The 17,002-nt window shown below is 38.1% G+C and overlaps 1 protein-coding gene across 13 annotated transcripts in view; it reads right to left on the reverse strand.

The window, feature by feature from the left end:
• Positions 1-442: 442 nt before the first annotated feature.
• The window catches only part of CACNA1D (calcium voltage-gated channel subunit alpha1 D), a 165,991-nt gene continuing 149,431 nt past the window's right edge, over positions 443-17,002 (reverse strand). For 11 of the 13 annotated variants that reach the window (XM_085072745.1, XM_085072735.1, XM_085072738.1 and 8 more), the window contains 8 exons: positions 11,161-11,277; positions 9,285-9,652; positions 8,970-8,996; positions 7,935-8,084; positions 6,810-6,973; positions 4,665-4,786; positions 3,705-4,025; positions 443-2,703 (listed from right to left, as the gene is read on the reverse strand). In XM_085072745.1, the coding sequence (XP_084928871.1) occupies positions 2,410-2,703; positions 3,705-4,025; positions 4,665-4,786; positions 6,810-6,973; positions 7,935-8,084; positions 8,970-8,996; positions 9,285-9,652; positions 11,161-11,277 (1,563 nt within the window). In that variant the 3' untranslated portion in view covers positions 443-2,409. The remainder of the gene's footprint in view (positions 2,704-3,704; positions 4,026-4,664; positions 4,787-6,809; positions 6,974-7,934; positions 8,085-8,969; positions 8,997-9,284; positions 9,653-11,160; positions 11,278-17,002) is intronic. The other 2 variants (XM_085072741.1, XM_085072737.1) reach the window with 2 other exon arrangements.

Raw genomic sequence — 17,002 nt, forward strand, 5'->3', positions numbered from 1 at the left:
AACTCCTCGTTGTTATTTCATATTTTCTATGATGTATTTCATGACGTCATAGCCAGAAAGCTCCATTTTGGCCTCTCAGATTTTGTTTCCTATAAACTGGGAAAGTGCAACAAAGTGACTCTTGCTGGGTAACCTACCCAAGAGCTTCCCAAGACAGCATGGAAAATTTATTTAGCTGTTTTAGGGTATTTTAGTCAAATTGTCCATAGATAGATAGTTTCAATAGAGCTGGATCTAGGGTAGTAATCCCTTTTGCACATGAATACTCTAATCGCTTTATTTCTCTGTGGTTAACAACAACCATTCATAAAAGACTTGCATGATGTGATACTCTAGACTGAGACCATATTCCACACATTCCCTCCCATTCTTCAAACATTGCAAAGTGAATTTGAGCTTTGGAGCTTCTTGGTGAAAAATTATTAGTAAAAGGACTCCCAAGTATAATAAAATTATTACACAGTTTTATTTTGAAGAACATTTTGCATTTGTTTTAATACAAAATGATGTAGGTCAAGAAATAATTTACAAACCTTTAAGTTCTTATCCTGGCATTTGAAATAAGAATGATTTCAGAGGAAGTCTGTAAGCTATTCATAGGAAACTGTCATTATGTACAAAATGTTTATTGACATGTTTTAAACATCACATTTGTAAAAATGTGAACTGGATTGCTATCTAGCATATGAACTACAGGTAAAACCTGATAAGATAACTTGTTAGAACAAGTCATTGTTATCCAGTGCTAACAAAATAGACAGTAGCTTTCAGAGTGTTTTAATTATCCTCCAAGGTCATTTCAGCCTCAAAGACATTTCAGGGTTTTACTGCATTGTGAACAATATCGAAGCCCTCTCTTGATTGCATAAAAATAAATCTTTGAAAGAGTACACATAGAACAACAGAAAGGTAGAGGCAATAAAATTGTTTTTATATCGAGGTTTTTGGTTCTGTGTAGAATCATATTATCATATTTCTTCTCTTTCCAAGCAGAGAAGGTAGTACTGAAGTAAAGCATTTTCATTTACCTGTGAAGTAGTTTCTGCCCAAGATGTCTCCTGGGTCAAATTAGGTTATGCAGGTATTAAACTCTGTCAAAACTAACTGCCTCAAGAATACCCTGGCATGAACGTGTCAAGGTTTTTGGGTTTTGGTTTTTTTGCATGGGATTACTAAAAAAATAAAATTAGATCTTACTTTTCAGTAAAAAAAAAACCAAACCAAAAAAACACCAACAAAAACACAAAGAGAAAAAAACCACCCAAAGTTGGAATTACTTTAAATTTTTTTACCTTTCCAAGTATAAGACTGTAAGTAGTCAATGGTGCATCCCTTACGCAGAGAGATTCTTTTGACTCAATTATTAAAAAAAAAAAAAAATCTGTTCTGTTGCCAAGTTCAAACTTGACACTTTATCCCAAAAAGAGATTTACACTGAGAGGTGGCTCTATTTAAATATTTATGCTATAGATCTATATATTCCAAGTAAAAATACTTCTATCTAGAATTCTGTGGAGAGTTACAATAATTAGGGTCCATAAATATTGCTGCAGTTCAATTACGGTACAATAATTACAAAATATAGAACATCTCTTTACAAATACAAATCATTGTATATTACAATTAATTTACAATATTTTCTACTATATAATTTTTAGCAAACTATCTTATCTAATTCTACTATAACCTGGTTGCAAGTGCATTAGTAAGAATGCAATTATTCCAGTATATTTTGCCCTTAACGTGATAGTCATAAAACAGACCATCTGAACGATATTTTCCTATGTAAACTGATGTTACATATGACGGATTATTCTTTATATAACTTCTTTTTCCAACGATCTCTAACAGGTAGAGCATGACAAAGTGTATTTTAGAAGAGCATTAAGAAAAGAAACCAGGAGGCAAGTTTAAAAACAATGTTAGAATGGATATGCAATGGGTAGCTGATATGCTCTTGAGCACTGAGGTAATGACATTATTGGTTGTCATCACTCATCTCATGTTGCTGTTTCCCACACAATTCTGTGCCAGACCTATACAGACATTTCCACTGACAAAATCCTGCTCTACTAGGAAGGACAGCAGCACAAGGTTGAAAGACAGGCAAGATATTACACCTCAGAATCCTGCTCTAGCCCTCAAAAAACTGATTGTCACAATCTGCTTGGTTTCAAAATAACCTTGTTCCTACGGAGGAACTGAAGATTCTGTGGGAGGAAACTTGACCTACCGCAGCTCTGATCACATTTCGGCAACCTGGAGATAATAAATTTATTAATTATGGCTTCCTTGAGGTGTGACATCACTCATACAAAACTTGGATTGGTTATTCACTCCAGCTAGTGCCTAGCATCTTGAAATTATGAGGCACTTTTTCTGTTATTAGAACATTTTCCTTGCTAAATACTATAAGCTTGTAATGCATATCATTTCATCAGCTAAGTCTTCTTCGTATCGTCCTGGTTCTGGTTCTTCGTCGCTGTAGCCAGGACCAAAATCTTGAAGTTCATAATCCTGTCTGCTTAAAATCGGAAACATATCCCCGTTGGTCCCATTGCTGATATTTCCATTGAGAAGGTTACTTGCTGCACTCTCCATCTCATCAATAGTCATGTCACACGCATCAGCAATCTCGTGTTTTGTAGCCGAAACAAATTTAGGGTCCTTTGCATACCTTCCCAGGCCTTCAGATATAAGTACCTGGCAAAAGAAGGGGAGAGAGAATTTCAGTGGAATTGCAGAAAAACAGACAGACCACAACATTTCGTATTTGTGGAAAACACTAGAAACCCCATGCTGAATCACTAGAGAAACCCACAGCCAAACTGTGCAGGTAAAGAACAATTCAATCAACAATCAAAATCTCCAAAGCACACCATGATGTGTGATAATGTAAGTGCTGCTGCAGTGCATCTGACACTTCTCCTTAGAAATTTGGCAGTGGTCCTTGATATACATCAATCATCAGGCTGATACACTAAAGACAACAATTGATACATCTCAGATGGTGCAATTAGAAAAATTCCCTGAAATACAGAATTCTATATGTTGTCAGTACTTTAGAGTATGTGATTAAAAGATGTTGAACTCTCATTTGCAAAAACATAACAAAATGTGTTGTTAACTCACAGCAATGGAAAGGAAGTGACAGATGAAAGCTACAACAGTAACTATGATTCAGAAGGGCTGTACAAGCTTTACCTTCAAATCTTAATATAAAAGGGAATTCTTAACATTCTTTAGTACACCTACAAATCAATCCTTGCAGTTGTTATTCTCCTCTCTGCATTTAAGTACAACTGATTCATAGAGGTTTTGATCTTTTATTCAGATTACTGCAAAAATAGGCATTTATTTCTATAGAAACAACAGAGAGAACAGGCATATACATCATCTCTTCCTCATTGCTGTTCAGGAAGGATACTTCAGAACTGATCCTCATACAGAAAACTTAAATTTCAAAATTCTGAATAATCTTTAGTTCTCAGATTAATCTCTCACTGATGTGATGACTTGGATTTGGTAGAAATCCTCGACTACACAACTTTAAGTTCCCATCCTTACCTAAAACCAGTTTGGGGCTCTAAAACTGAAAACGCATTTTCAGAGAGCTGATGTGAACTGAATTACATGCTTTTAAAAGTTAACACAAAAACTGCACAGATGCCCTTGGCCCCTTCAGAGGTTCCTGCAACACTCACCGCTTCCACCAGACTGTCTGCACTCCTCTGCTTGTCGCTGTGTTTATGCCTGAAGTCATTGGGGACAGTCAGGTTGGCTGGTGTGAATGTTCGGTAGGAAATGTCAGGGTCATCCGTGTACCACGAGCTCCTGTGCAGGGAAGGCAGGCTGCCATTCATGTGCTCCGTGGAGTCAGCCCTGTCCACCTGGATCAGGGGGGTGTAGTAGGGGCTGCGGTCCCTGCTGGGAGGGGTGGCAGGCGGGGTGGCCCAGGAACGCGTGGAGCGACTCGGGGAATGTTTGTGAGCCTTGCTGGAATCCAGGCCTGCAACGGCCATCACCTGGGAAAGGGAAGGGTTTTAGAAGTTAGTGGTTTCAAATGATCAGTCATACTCATTTCTCACTCCAGCAGTTAGTTCAAACCAACTTCTCAGGCAGCAGTGACACAAAGCTAACATTTCTGATGGGTAGTAGCCATTTAAGAGAGGAACAGGACTGAAATTGGTAAACTGACAGGATAAAATGGCATTTTTTTCCATTTTGCTCATATCACAAAATCATTTTGCTTATAAAAACATATTAAAGAAAGCAAAGTATAGAAACATTCCTTCTGTCCAGGACAGGATAGAGGATAGGAAGCTTTCAGCATTTTCCAAGCTGGGCATGACCCTCAGAAAGGTGTGTATGCTGTACTTGAAAATTGTCACAAATGGAGTTGAGATAAGCAAAGATTAATACACAGCTGCTGTATAATGCAGTCCTGGTCAAAATTCCTTAGGGCATCCTGACTATTTGAGGACACAGACAGCCCAAGGGGCAGGCTACTCATTCCCAGTGTTTTGTGCAAGGTCAGTATTCGAGAAGCTTTTTCTCCAGTAACAAATACATCAGAACTGCTTCAAACAACAGTGAAAGTCGGGAGTGCAGTGCAGAGGCTGGGGAGATGTAACTCAGTGTTAGTTAAGGAAGAGTTTGTTTACCTGCTGCTGCATTAAGTGAAGTGGCAAAGCCGTGCGATGGTGGAAATTAGGAGAGAGTGGGATGTCATCTTGGCTACTTTGTCGGCGGAGGCATTCGAAGTTAAAGGAAGATCGTCTGTGTGCTACGGGGAAACCATAATTCATTAGAAAAACAACATCTTTTTCCTCAAAGCCTATTATTTCCAGAATTCCAGTGTGAGTGAACTATGATACAAATAAAAACAGATCCTCCAGAAAGAAACAAGTTGTGCAAACAGAAGCAAGCAGCTGGCTATAAGATAAAGGCTAGATTAATCATATAAGCAAAAGGCAGAGATCCTAGGTAGGATTAGAAATCCTAGGTAGTCCTAGGTAGAAATCATAGAGGCAACCTAACATGACAGAATTTGAAGCAGCTGTTTCAGAAAACAAGCTCATGTGATGCAGCTGACTGGTTCAAACACTCAACTGCAGAGTTTTGCCATAAACTGCTGTGAATTTCTCCTTTCTCCCCTATGGTTTCAAGCTCTTTATGCTAATGAACCAGACTTCCCAAAGGAAATATGAAACTCCCAGTTCCTGGAATGTGCAATATGTAAAATCATATCCAAGTCAACTCTGGTTGTCAGTTCCTGGTGTTCATTCTGTTGTTCAGGACAGTGATTGGCCGTGGTCTCTGCTGTTATGTGCACTGTTATTCATGATGGAAAGGAAAAACTTAATCAAGATGCTTGGCTGATGGGGAAATGTTTCAGCTGGACTTGTTGAAAGCCTGCAGAATGATGGGAAGCACGTGTGTCAGATACTGAGCTGCTAAAATTTCTCAACCCTTTATTAATATTCAGGAAAAGAGCTATGTCAGGAGGTATGACACTGATTGCTCTTGTGACATTACACTGGTCGAAGTCAAGGACTTCCTCATTACCTTTATGCAACATAGATCAGAACTAGGTCCTCTTATCCTAGGATATCAAATACTCTCTTATCTAGTACCTTTATCTAATCTACTCTGAGATGAAAAGTGTAACTTCCTCTAAGTAAATAACTGCCAAACACTTAAAACTTTATCATTAAACTTTATCAACGTTGTCATTAAAACTTTATCTCCCAGACTGCAATTAGAGGAAACCTTCAACCCTCCACTCAAAACACTTTCATGGACAGACCCAAGACAATTTTTATATGAAAGTTTTTCTCCTGCAATCTATGGAATCGATATGCAAAGCATCTATTTCTTTGACTTAAAATTCCTCTGCTATCAGAAAAGCTTGTAGAATGCGCAGGGGTGTCCTTTCACAGTCTCTCCTTCATCTGATTATCTTTCCCTTCTGCTACTGAAAGACAGCCAGCAGCTTTCTGGATGCTACACTATTGTTCTTCTGAGTTATTTACTCTCTGTGGTGCAAGACTCATTCTGGTTTTTACCCCTGTGCCCCTTGAGGTCAGGAAGCCAAACAGCAGAGGGTCTTAAGGAGTTCAGTGCCAAAAGTGTGGATCCAATATTGCCAGTATTGCTGGAGAATGGTATGCTTATTATATAATAATATATTTTGCTGCTGCCCTTTACTACAGCTTTCTGTAGCTTTAAACAGTTTGTACCTCAGATATATAATGATCTCAATACACTTGAGAATCTCTGAGACAAGAAAAAGCCTTAAAAAGAAGTTGCTTTTGCACTTCAAGTGCCACCCCAAATACTTCCTCTCTGTGAAGTGTCAGAGGTCAAAGACCAAAATCCAAGAATTTTGAGTCTGTGACTAGTTTCACCAGAGGATTAGCTCTGCTAATCTCTGCAGTATGGCCTGGAACATACCAAGACAGAATTACAAGATAAGCATGACAGCCTGTAGAAATGCAGATAAAGCAAAATTGTTCTTGAGATAAGGAAAAACCAAGGGAAAGATCTAAGGAAGAGAAGAAATGAAAATTAAAGAAATAGGAAAAAATATCTGTTGACAATGCTAATTCTACCTATAAATTGAAACATTTTCTCCTCAGAAGAAACACAGAATTTTAAGAATTGTTCCCAAGAACAAAAGACCAATGTGAATCTGAAACAAGATACTTAAAAATCCAAGTTTGAAAAAAGCCTTTTTAAACTGAAATCTATCTGAATGCATTTAAATTATTTCAGATTTGCAAACAAATTGTCCTTAATGTACTTACGTGGTGGTGTTGGAGGTAGCAGCCGTCTCCTAGGAGATCTTTTTGTATCATAACAGATCTGTGAATCATCTTCCTCAAAAAACCCATGTGGGTGATGGTAACCTTTTGGTCTCTCAAAATCTGAGTCATGGCAGTGATATCTACAGTGGTAATCATATCTATGCCTGCATTAAAATACAATTTAAAAAATATTCTTTCAGTGATTTTTTGTAAATGGATTTATTAGTTTCCTTCTAAAAGATTTTCAAGTCTGCTCTTTCTCCAGCAAGACAATTAAACACCACATGCTGTAATTGCATGACTCAAATTTACAATCCCGTTTCTCTACGACTTTGAGACAGTGGGCAAATACTTTTGTAGTAGTACAGCTACACAGCCAATTCTCAGGTGAAATTTTTATCAAATTGTATTTTGGATTAATTTATTCTTACCAGTACAGGCAAAAGTGTAAGACCTCAGTTGCACACTGCTTACAAGAACAAAACAAATACTCTATTCTGCTCTTGCCATGCTGTCTTGAGAACCTGGATAAGGTGCAGAAGCACAGAAGCTCAGAATGGATTTAAGCCTTTTACATTCTGGATACTTCTCATGTTTAAACTCAAATCTTGGAAGGGTGGTACTTGTTGCTAGCTGTAAGACCAAAAAGATCAGTGACCTCAGAATTCTGTAAGATTTAGCTTGCATACCAATCTCAGCTTTTATGCAAACCAAGAAGATGCAGATTAGGGTGCCAATCTTGCCAGAATTCAGCTGGTGAATGTAGTCTGTATAAGGGGAGAAGGAGGAGGAGAATTAAGCATGTCTGGCACTTGAGCATGAGCACTTATGGATCTAAGATAAAATTCCCCTGCTTCTGGGCTGGACTTGAAACTAAAAAAAAATATGGTTAGAAGTGGAGATTATTTTTGAGATGCTACTGAATTTATTCAGCAGAAGGGAAACATTCCATCTCTCTATTCCTACTCATCATTTCACATTTCAGTAGTTGTGGGTATTAATTTCATTAGAGAATTTGCAGCGTGAGTCTGTTAGTGAAGCCTTTACATGTATGTGCCTAAAATATTGAAATATTTTTGCACGTTATTTATTTAACAAATATTTTTATTTAACAAATAACCTCACCTATTTCCTGACAACATACTGTCATCCTCATAATATTCTTCTCCACTATAATACTCCTGCTCTCCCAAATAATGATCATCATTGCAATAGTCTTGGACTTCATGTTCTTCACGGCGAATCGTAGGTCGGCGCCCATCACCAGTGTCAGATCTGTAAGGAGCAAACAAACAGAGTTTTTTCTATTTATATCAATTACACATTGCTTATTTTATACACAGTTCTTTTAATGTGCTTCAAAGTGGGGGGGAAAAAAAAGAGAAGTATTAACAACTGTCTAGTTCAGAATGTGGTGTTAGAGTAGTGCAGAGCACTGCAGTTCAGAACATGAATTATCTGTTTCTTAAAGATGACCTTCCTTTATTTTCTTATGGTAGAAATAGGATAACAATTAATAAGAGGATGCTGAGTGAAGTCAAATACATTTAAGACAATTTTTTACACTACATACATTCAATCATTTGTGAAAACACAACCTTTGTCAAATGCCTGAAGTTTGCCAAATGGCTCAAATAATAAGTTCTCACTGAGGTATTAAAAAGAAATCTGAAATGGATATGCAACTCTAGGCATTAAAACCATCACAAACATCCATTTACCAATGCACTTCAATTAAAGCAATAAATCCTATATTTTAAAAGTTGTCTTAGAAAATATTCAGACATAAGACCAGGAAAGATTTTGGGTCCCCTATAAAAGGAACTGCACACATTAACATTTGTCAAAGCTAACACCAGTGGTTTTTCCAGTCTTGGCAAGTCAATTTTTAACAAGGGCTACAATCTGGTGTGATCTTTAGCCTGTTGAAAACTTCAGCAACCTGCCTGGACTTTTCAAGGCCTTAAATAATTTTCAGCTTTACCAGAATTTATCCTTTTAGAATAGGCAGTGAAAAATTTGACTTAAAAATTGTCACTTCAGTTTCCAAGCATGTGCATTGTTGTACAGTTAATTTAGAAAAGGAAAAGGGAAGGAGAAAAAAAAAAGAAGAAAAACTCCTCTGCCCTCTTCAATTATGTCAGAACAACATCAACTCACCTAATATATGTTTCATAGTAGCGTGTTCTATCCAGGTAAGCCATGAAAATGAGAAAAATATTTTAAAAACAAGACATTTAGAGAAATTCTTTGGTGATTACAATGTCTGTGTTGTAACCAATGATTTCACTTTAAGGAAAACTGCTACTTTTCAACCCTTGTGAAGTTTTATGCATCAGTTTGATACATCAGAACTAGATTTTAAATACAGTTCATATATCGGTAGGCAACAGAAATGAAGATTCAAATTAATTTCACTTAGCTTAAGTGTATTTATAAATTTGTTTAAAAGGAAAGACATATTTGTAAGTTTACCTCCTACTGCTTGGCCTTCTACGCTTCTCATGGTCAGTCCTGGAGTGAGAACGGTAACCATTTTCAGATCTGTGCTCACGATTTCCAAAACTTGTGTGTTTTCCATGGACTTTGGACACGTTGGCATTGTTGAGATTGGCATTTGTTGAGTTTGGAACGTGCTTTCCTACTGAGTTGTGATGATGATGATGGTTGTGGTACACAGAGTTTCCTGACTGGTGATACATGTTTTTCTCAGTATCGCTTGCAGAGGGAATTGAAGGCCGCTGGACATGTAAGGGACGGTGTGTGGTGTTGATTTGCTGAAATGAATCTCGTCTGTCACTGCTAATATGGTTTACGTGGTTGCCAAAGAGGGCACCATTCCTCTGTTTCAGGGGAAGAGAAAGAAAAAATTATATCAGACACCTTTACAGAGCATACTTTTGACAGTGACAACTTACTTTTCTCTCCTACATGCATAGAAAAGTAGCAATTCAAATAACCTGTGATTTTTCTTTCTAATTTTATGATGCTTCAGATGGGATCTCCTGAAGTGACAGAGATGTGATTGTGGTGATGACAATATTGTATTTCGGAGTCAAATCAACAGTATGCTGTGACCATTATTCTTTTCCACACAACTGAAAGTGACATATCCAGCTTTCTCCCCATCTTATTACGTGGGAGAAACCCAGATTCCCATACATGAACATGCACCAAGTTCCTCAGAAAACAGATGTGTTTGCTTAATTTTTGGGAAGGCTTTGGTGGAATTCTCTCCTGCTCTCCCGGAGCAGCAGTTTGCAACAGGCGTCACTCAGACAGGATGGAGTGCCATGCAACAGCTTGCAAGCAAATCTCAGGTAGGGAACATTCAGCTCCAGTGCTTCCATTCTTTCTTCTCTCAGAGGTACAAGAAAGAGGAGTTCCTCTTTATCAGCCCTGGGAGTGTAATGGATGGTGAGAGAGGATGAAGTGCTGACTGTGACATGCAGCTCTCTTGGACACCTGACCCAGGTTAGGTGGCCTCCCTGTCTAGCCAGGGCTGGCTCCTGGATGACAGCAGTCTGTCTTGCAGCTCAATCTAGAGAAGACAGGAGGCAATGATGGTTGGCAGAGAAATGCTTCTACTGATGGCAGCTGGGGCACTGCCTCCAGTGCCACATCCTCCTTTTTGCAAAGGACAGTAGCAAGCTATGGGGCTTCTGCCATACTTCCTGCAGAAGCATGATTTTACATCTGCTTCTTCTGAAATGCTTGGGAAAAAAAAGTTTTCTTGCTGGCTGACAAATGGTTTGGAGACTGCCTCTGATTAGAGCACCAACTTTATGTGCTCACCATTTAGGACTAAATAGCATAAAGAGGAAAATGAATATTTTTTCTGATTGATTCTTATTGATATCCCTCAAGGGATTGGAAATGGTGTTTATATTTAGTTGACCTCTATGTAATTCCATGCATTAATTTTAAAATACGCAGCTCTGTGTCTGTTGTGGTTTGGCTGCAGAGAATTTCATTCTCTTTTTCCTATATACCACTGCAGAAGTTAAAACCAGTTTAAACCTTGCCACTATCAAAATCTAAAATAGCAAGGTTCATACCTTTTATTAGGATTTGCTTAAGGAAAAAATCAGAATTAATGAGAAACAATTAGGGGCAGGAGAACCACCCTGTAGGAACTGCTTCCTAAATTTATGAAGAAATACAATTGTCCTGATACTAACCCTTTTTATAGATTTATACACAAAATATACTTATTTATAAAATATTTATATTTTCTGATTTGAGAGGCTTTAAAGTATTATTATTATATTATTTCATATTCAAGGATAAGGTCATTCTTTACTCTCATATTATACAAAAAACAATTCACATGGTTTTGTTCTGACATTACTTTATATACATCTTCCTCCTCCTCTGGATTGTTTTCCTCTGGTTCATCATCTTGCAAGTCACAGGATATAGCTCGGCGTATTTCTGGGCCAATATCATGAAGTGTCCTTAGTCCTGCCTAAATCAAGGACAATACCATAATACATTAGGAAGGCAAATTCTTTTTTGCTCTTTAATTACAGGTGTTAAATTTATTTTAAAGGACAATTAACAGTTTGTGTATCCTGACATCCACAGAGGATCCTGCTGTAAGGTCCTTTACTGTTATTAATAAAAGGTTTATATATTCCAGTACAACCCTGTTGAGGTGATCACATCTTTATTATCACAGTGTAGATACTGACTAAAAGTCCACTGATGTTTATGGAACCCTATAGAAGAAAAATAATTCTTATTATAAGGTATAAGTAATCAGCAAGAACTATAAAAAATGCATTTCAATGAGATGTATATTTAATGTTAAAAACATGTTTGCAGCCTGTGTCAACAAAGGAAACACAAGATCTTTGCTATAGCAACAGCAATTTCAGCAGAGCTCAGATGGAAAGGAAAGCAGTGAAATAATTCCAGCTCATCTGCACTGCACTATGATTTGCAGATATTTGGTTTAAAGCTTTAGTTTAGGACAGAAAAACCAGAGACAGTGTACATTGGTTCATATTCCTCTCGAGTTTGCTACCACAAGCAACCTTCAGGAAAAGGGATAATGCTGAAACTGTCCAGGACAGACCTGCACATCAGGGAGGAACAGATGTCACACCCATGCCAAGAACTCAGTGTTTTGGTACAGGTCTGCCTTACTTCAAAAAGGAGATCTGTTTCCTGATCTAACTCTGGCTGTCATGGTCTGAAGCATGAATCACAGTCTCATTCTTTCCAGCAACTTCTTTTATCTCCTCAGGTTCAGAAGAAATCAAAGATGTGTTTGTTTAACCCTTTACTACCACTACATTCACACAACTAAAAATCATGCACAGCACTTGGCTCAATTTTTGATTACGATCTAAAAACCTGATTTAGTCTTTTTTAGTGTTTTTGAATGAGATGTGAGGGCTGTCCTGGCACAACACTGACATTGCATGGTACTTTCCCTGGGGTAGCACAAGGATGTGTAGTGAATTTTGTGTGTTTCAGAGCTCCAGAAGGAGCTGAGGGACCTTGGAGGATCCCAAATGTGGCTTGATCTCATTCATGCTGTTTCCTCACACATTCCCAGGAGCACACTCAAAACTTCCACCTGAAACAGGAACAGCTACTTTGTTGGGGAGCAAAATGGCATTTATGCAGTGCAGGAAATCAGAACCTGGGAGGGAATGAACCAAAAAGCTTTGACTCTAATGGTGCAGATTTACTACAGGCTCCACTTCAGGTTTCCCTGACTCTAGTATTTCACTTCCTAAAAGAGGTGCCTGACTGATCATATTAGCTACATCTATTTGGCAATTCAATTTTCTTCCTGAGGGATGAACTTTGAGAGTTATGCTATAATTGCACAAGGCTCTAAAAATCATTTACTAGTGAGTTAATATACAATACTACTTTCATGGATACATTGTGTTTTCTCCCACTTCTTATGCTAATTGCACAGCCAACACCTCAGCAAGGTTGCTAATGTCATTTTGCATGGTGCTAAAGGGAAGCAAAATTAACACTTTCAGGTACTGATTTTCAAGTGCAAGACCAGAGGTTTCTATTTATTTAGCAGAGACAAAGGTAGTATTGATTCAGTAGAGGATTGCTATTATAGTTATTTGACCATTACCAAGAAGAGCCACTTGCATTTCACACTCACTACCTACTCACTTTCGAGCAAAGAAAACAAAAAAAAAAACCACAAAAATACCTCAACTGGCACTTTAACATAAACTGAGGTTCATATGAACAGAATACAGTGACAGAACTGCTAAAATAAGGAAATCAGCATCCAGAAGAATACCTGAGTTGTCCCACACTATAGCAGTGGACATAAGAGACACAAAGTCTTGGCTGTCCAGAGTTCCTCATGCTTGAATCTCCCAACACTGGCTCCCTGCACTGCTCTACAGCTGCACAAAAGCTCTGAGCTTTCAACCAGCCCAGGCTGCCCTCGAGCTGAGCCCTTCTGTGAGCACAGCACTCCCAGACAGCAGCAGCAGAAATTTTAACCCTGACAAAAACTACTGGCTCATACTCCTGTCTGCCAAACTGTGACAAAGTCCCACAAATATATGCCTGGAAGCTGAGAAAAGCCACGTGTTTGACAGCAACATATTGAATAGTAATTTAATTTTGATTACATTTCCAGCTGCCTTCTGGCTTACTTCTTGGTGAATTACCCCTCCTTCACTCAAGAGAAAGCAGGCAGCCTTTATCATCTCATCTCTCTCCAGTAATACACATTTCCAAGGAACAGAACTCTTGCAGTTACACAGTCAACAGTGGAAGACAACTGTTTGCTCTAACAGAACAACCTACAACGATTTTGTGAACTCTATCCTTAAAATGATTACTCCCACATACTGTCTCACTTTACCTGGTGCAATCCAATAGGATTTTAAGTAATCTAAGAAATATTTTTATGACAGAGGAGCACCATATAATGATACAAATGCTGATGCTGAGCTCCTACTAATAAGACAATTCTTCATTAGATCAGTTAGCCACCACTAAAGCAGGACTGACATAAAACCACAGGAATTGGTACTTTTATGTCAGTAGGAAAATCCCTTCTCTGAACCACACAATGTCTTCTGTGAAGACTGAACAGGCACCATGGACTGATCAAATATTTGACTTAACCATCAAGTGCTTCAAAACCAAAGATCTCTGAAACAAAAGAGAGCACACAAATATCAAACCAAACCTCCCCACATCTCTTCTTTAATTTACAGAGAAGAAGGGTCCTTCAGGCACACATTCCCCACATAACATTGCACATTTTAGTCTACCCAGCAAGAGCCCTGGAAACATAACACACAAGAGGGCAATGGGAGCACATCATGTCCCCCACTTGTGAGGTTCTAAAAACTGCAACATTTGAATCAGAGATGAAAACAAAAGCTGAGCAGATGGGACTTTTCAAAAAAGAGAGCCTGTATAGTGATTTGTCTACCCTTGCCAGAGGTGTGTTTCTTTTTCACTACAACTGCTGAAGTCCTTAGGAGGCAGCTATTACCCTACATAGAACTTTATAAGACTTTTTGTTATTACATATAGCAATTCAAGACTTGCCACATTCCTGAAGCATTAGGTTATAAATTTTTTTTTTTTACACAGAAATGACATCCTCACAGATTTTGAGCATAGCTCTAACTGTATTCTACAGATTTCATTAGAAGTTTGCAAAAGAAGATATTTCTTGTTCAGTCACACTTTTTAACCAAAATTTAATTTTTGATTCCTTCCTTGCTTCATCTTTTTTCCTTGTAGGGATGAGAAAGATCAGAAGCATCAGTGCAAAGGTTACTTAGCAAACCAGTGACACACAGAGTGCTGAACAGCAGCATAATTACATGAGAAACCCAGGCATGTCTTTAATTAGGCTTTCCCATAAGTGCCCAAAATGACTTCAGATGAAGATGGTAATTCTGTGCAGCTGTGCTCTGGAGGCACAAGAGCACCTGCAATGTTTGCAGGGTGGCACAAGGCACTGAAACACCAGTGCTGGGTCCTAAAAAGCATCTCAAGAGACAATGACTGAGCCCCTGTCTCTGAAACACCACGGAGATCATACAGATGAGTTTTCAAATGCAGAAATAACAGAAGTATAGGAGTCACTGACCCCCAGGGAGAAAAAATATCATATGCCCAATAACTGTACCCCTAGACAGCTTATTTAGATATATGCTTTAAGAGGCTTGAAAGGCACCTCACACCAAAATATCAAAATATTTAAAAGTTAAACATGTAAACAATTTGAGAAGACCCATTTTAACAAATACCAAATAGATTTTAAATCAACTTCCCACATCTACAGTATGCACAAAAGAGTAACACCATTTTAGATATACGTCGTAATATAAGAAATCTTTCTATAATGCAAAACTCCAGTCGGGACTTTCAGAAAAACATTCAAATGCCTATAAATATTGGAACTACAAAAAAACATTTCCCCTGTACCTGAACACAGTCCATATTCATTTTAAGGTATGGCCCAACCTACATATAGATGCAGTTTAAGCTTAGTTTAAGAAGTGCAAGCACTACACCCCTATTTGAATAGTAATAATCATTGTCACATACAGTATTTCCAGTCAGTAAAATACACAATGTCTTTTGAGGCATTTTAGAGTGATACTAGGAACTGGAGGACACAGACAAGCTTTTCTTCACAGAATTTAGAACACTTACGTATATTTATATATATTGCTATATAAACTCACTAGAACTGGAAAAAAGCATAAACATTAATTCTAAATACTTAGGTTTTCAGAGATTCAGAATTCTGGAAGCCTATGACTCTAAAATTGTTCATATAACAATTACATTTGTAGGTAAAGAACATGTTTTTGCTATCTGCTTATTTTATAGCAAAGAAAACTACAAAGAGCCAAAAACCTCAGAGTTACATTGACAATTCAACGTAAAAATAAACTGAGCTTAGTATGAACAGAATACAATGACAGTACCACTAAAATAAAGAAACCAGCATGCAGAAAAACAGCTAAATAACCTACACTATAGCAGTGGACATAAGAGACATAGTAGTCAAGTCTTGATTGCCCAGAGTTTTCCATCCTGGCAGAGCTCATCTCCCAGCGCTGGCTCCGTGTGCTGCTCTACAACTGCACAAAAGCTCTGAGCTTTCAGCCAGCCCAGGTTGAGCCCTTCTGTGAACCACATCAACATGGGAGCACAATTAAATGGAACTTGAGCAACAAATTAACCCCTCAGCTGATGCCTACCAGAGGGTTCGGCTTTTGCCTTGTCCTATTACTGTTTACTGCAGGGTTAAAAATGGTTGTAATGCTTGCAGAGAGAAAAAAGCATAATTAGTTTAATCTGAAAGATGTTTCCAAAATCAGGTTCAGCTCAATAAATCAGTGCTTTTGTGTACTTGGGATGTGAAAGGAAATATCCTTTAACTTTTATTTGTGTGTATTAACAAAGAGGGCTACATAAATAAAATAAATATGATACACAGATGCAAATGTTAGTGAGTATTTTCCCTAGGAAAAATAGTGTAGAATTAGTTCATTCCCTCTATGTGCTAGATGAAAGTAATTAAAATTGTTCATGCTTCACTTAACATCTATTTCATTAGCAATGTGACTACTGTTTGGCTCAATACAAGTTTCCATCATTACACAAAGACATCTCTTTCTGACCCAGAAAATATATTTGTTGTCACTGCGTAAGTATCAGTCAATAGCACAAGAAAGGCAACAGAAGCCCTTTTTTTCTGGTGACCTCAGGGCACGTGTAACACCACAAAAATGGCATAAAATGACAAACTGGTCACCCATCATTTCAGAGCCTCTTGTTTTCTTCCCTTCACAAGGGGGTGAATTACCCTGGGTCTGCAGAACAAACTGTGGGGTTCCAAGGATATTGTTATTGCAGCTCTGAAGACACTTTTGGTGACAATATGCAAGTTCAGACAAACTACTGTTGGTTATCATTTGACGTGTTCTGTTCTGAGTGAGGAGGAATTTGAAACTTCACAGCAGAAAGACTTCCTTGACTTAACAGCCTGAGCAGACATTCATTCCCCTGAGACCCTCTTAGCTTTCTAGGCTGCTTCCCCCTCTCTGACAGATACCCAAAGAGCAGCCTGGGTTAGGCTAACAGCATATGTTACATCTTGGAGGAAAACCTGAGTTCTACAGAATAAAAATCACCCTGCATGAAGTTACTGTGGAGTA

This window comes from Lichenostomus cassidix, chromosome 12 (assembly GCF_008360975.1).
Source record: "Lichenostomus cassidix isolate B80296 chromosome 12, HeHo_3.0, whole genome shotgun sequence".
Taxonomy (NCBI): Eukaryota; Metazoa; Chordata; class Aves; order Passeriformes; family Meliphagidae; genus Lichenostomus; species Lichenostomus cassidix.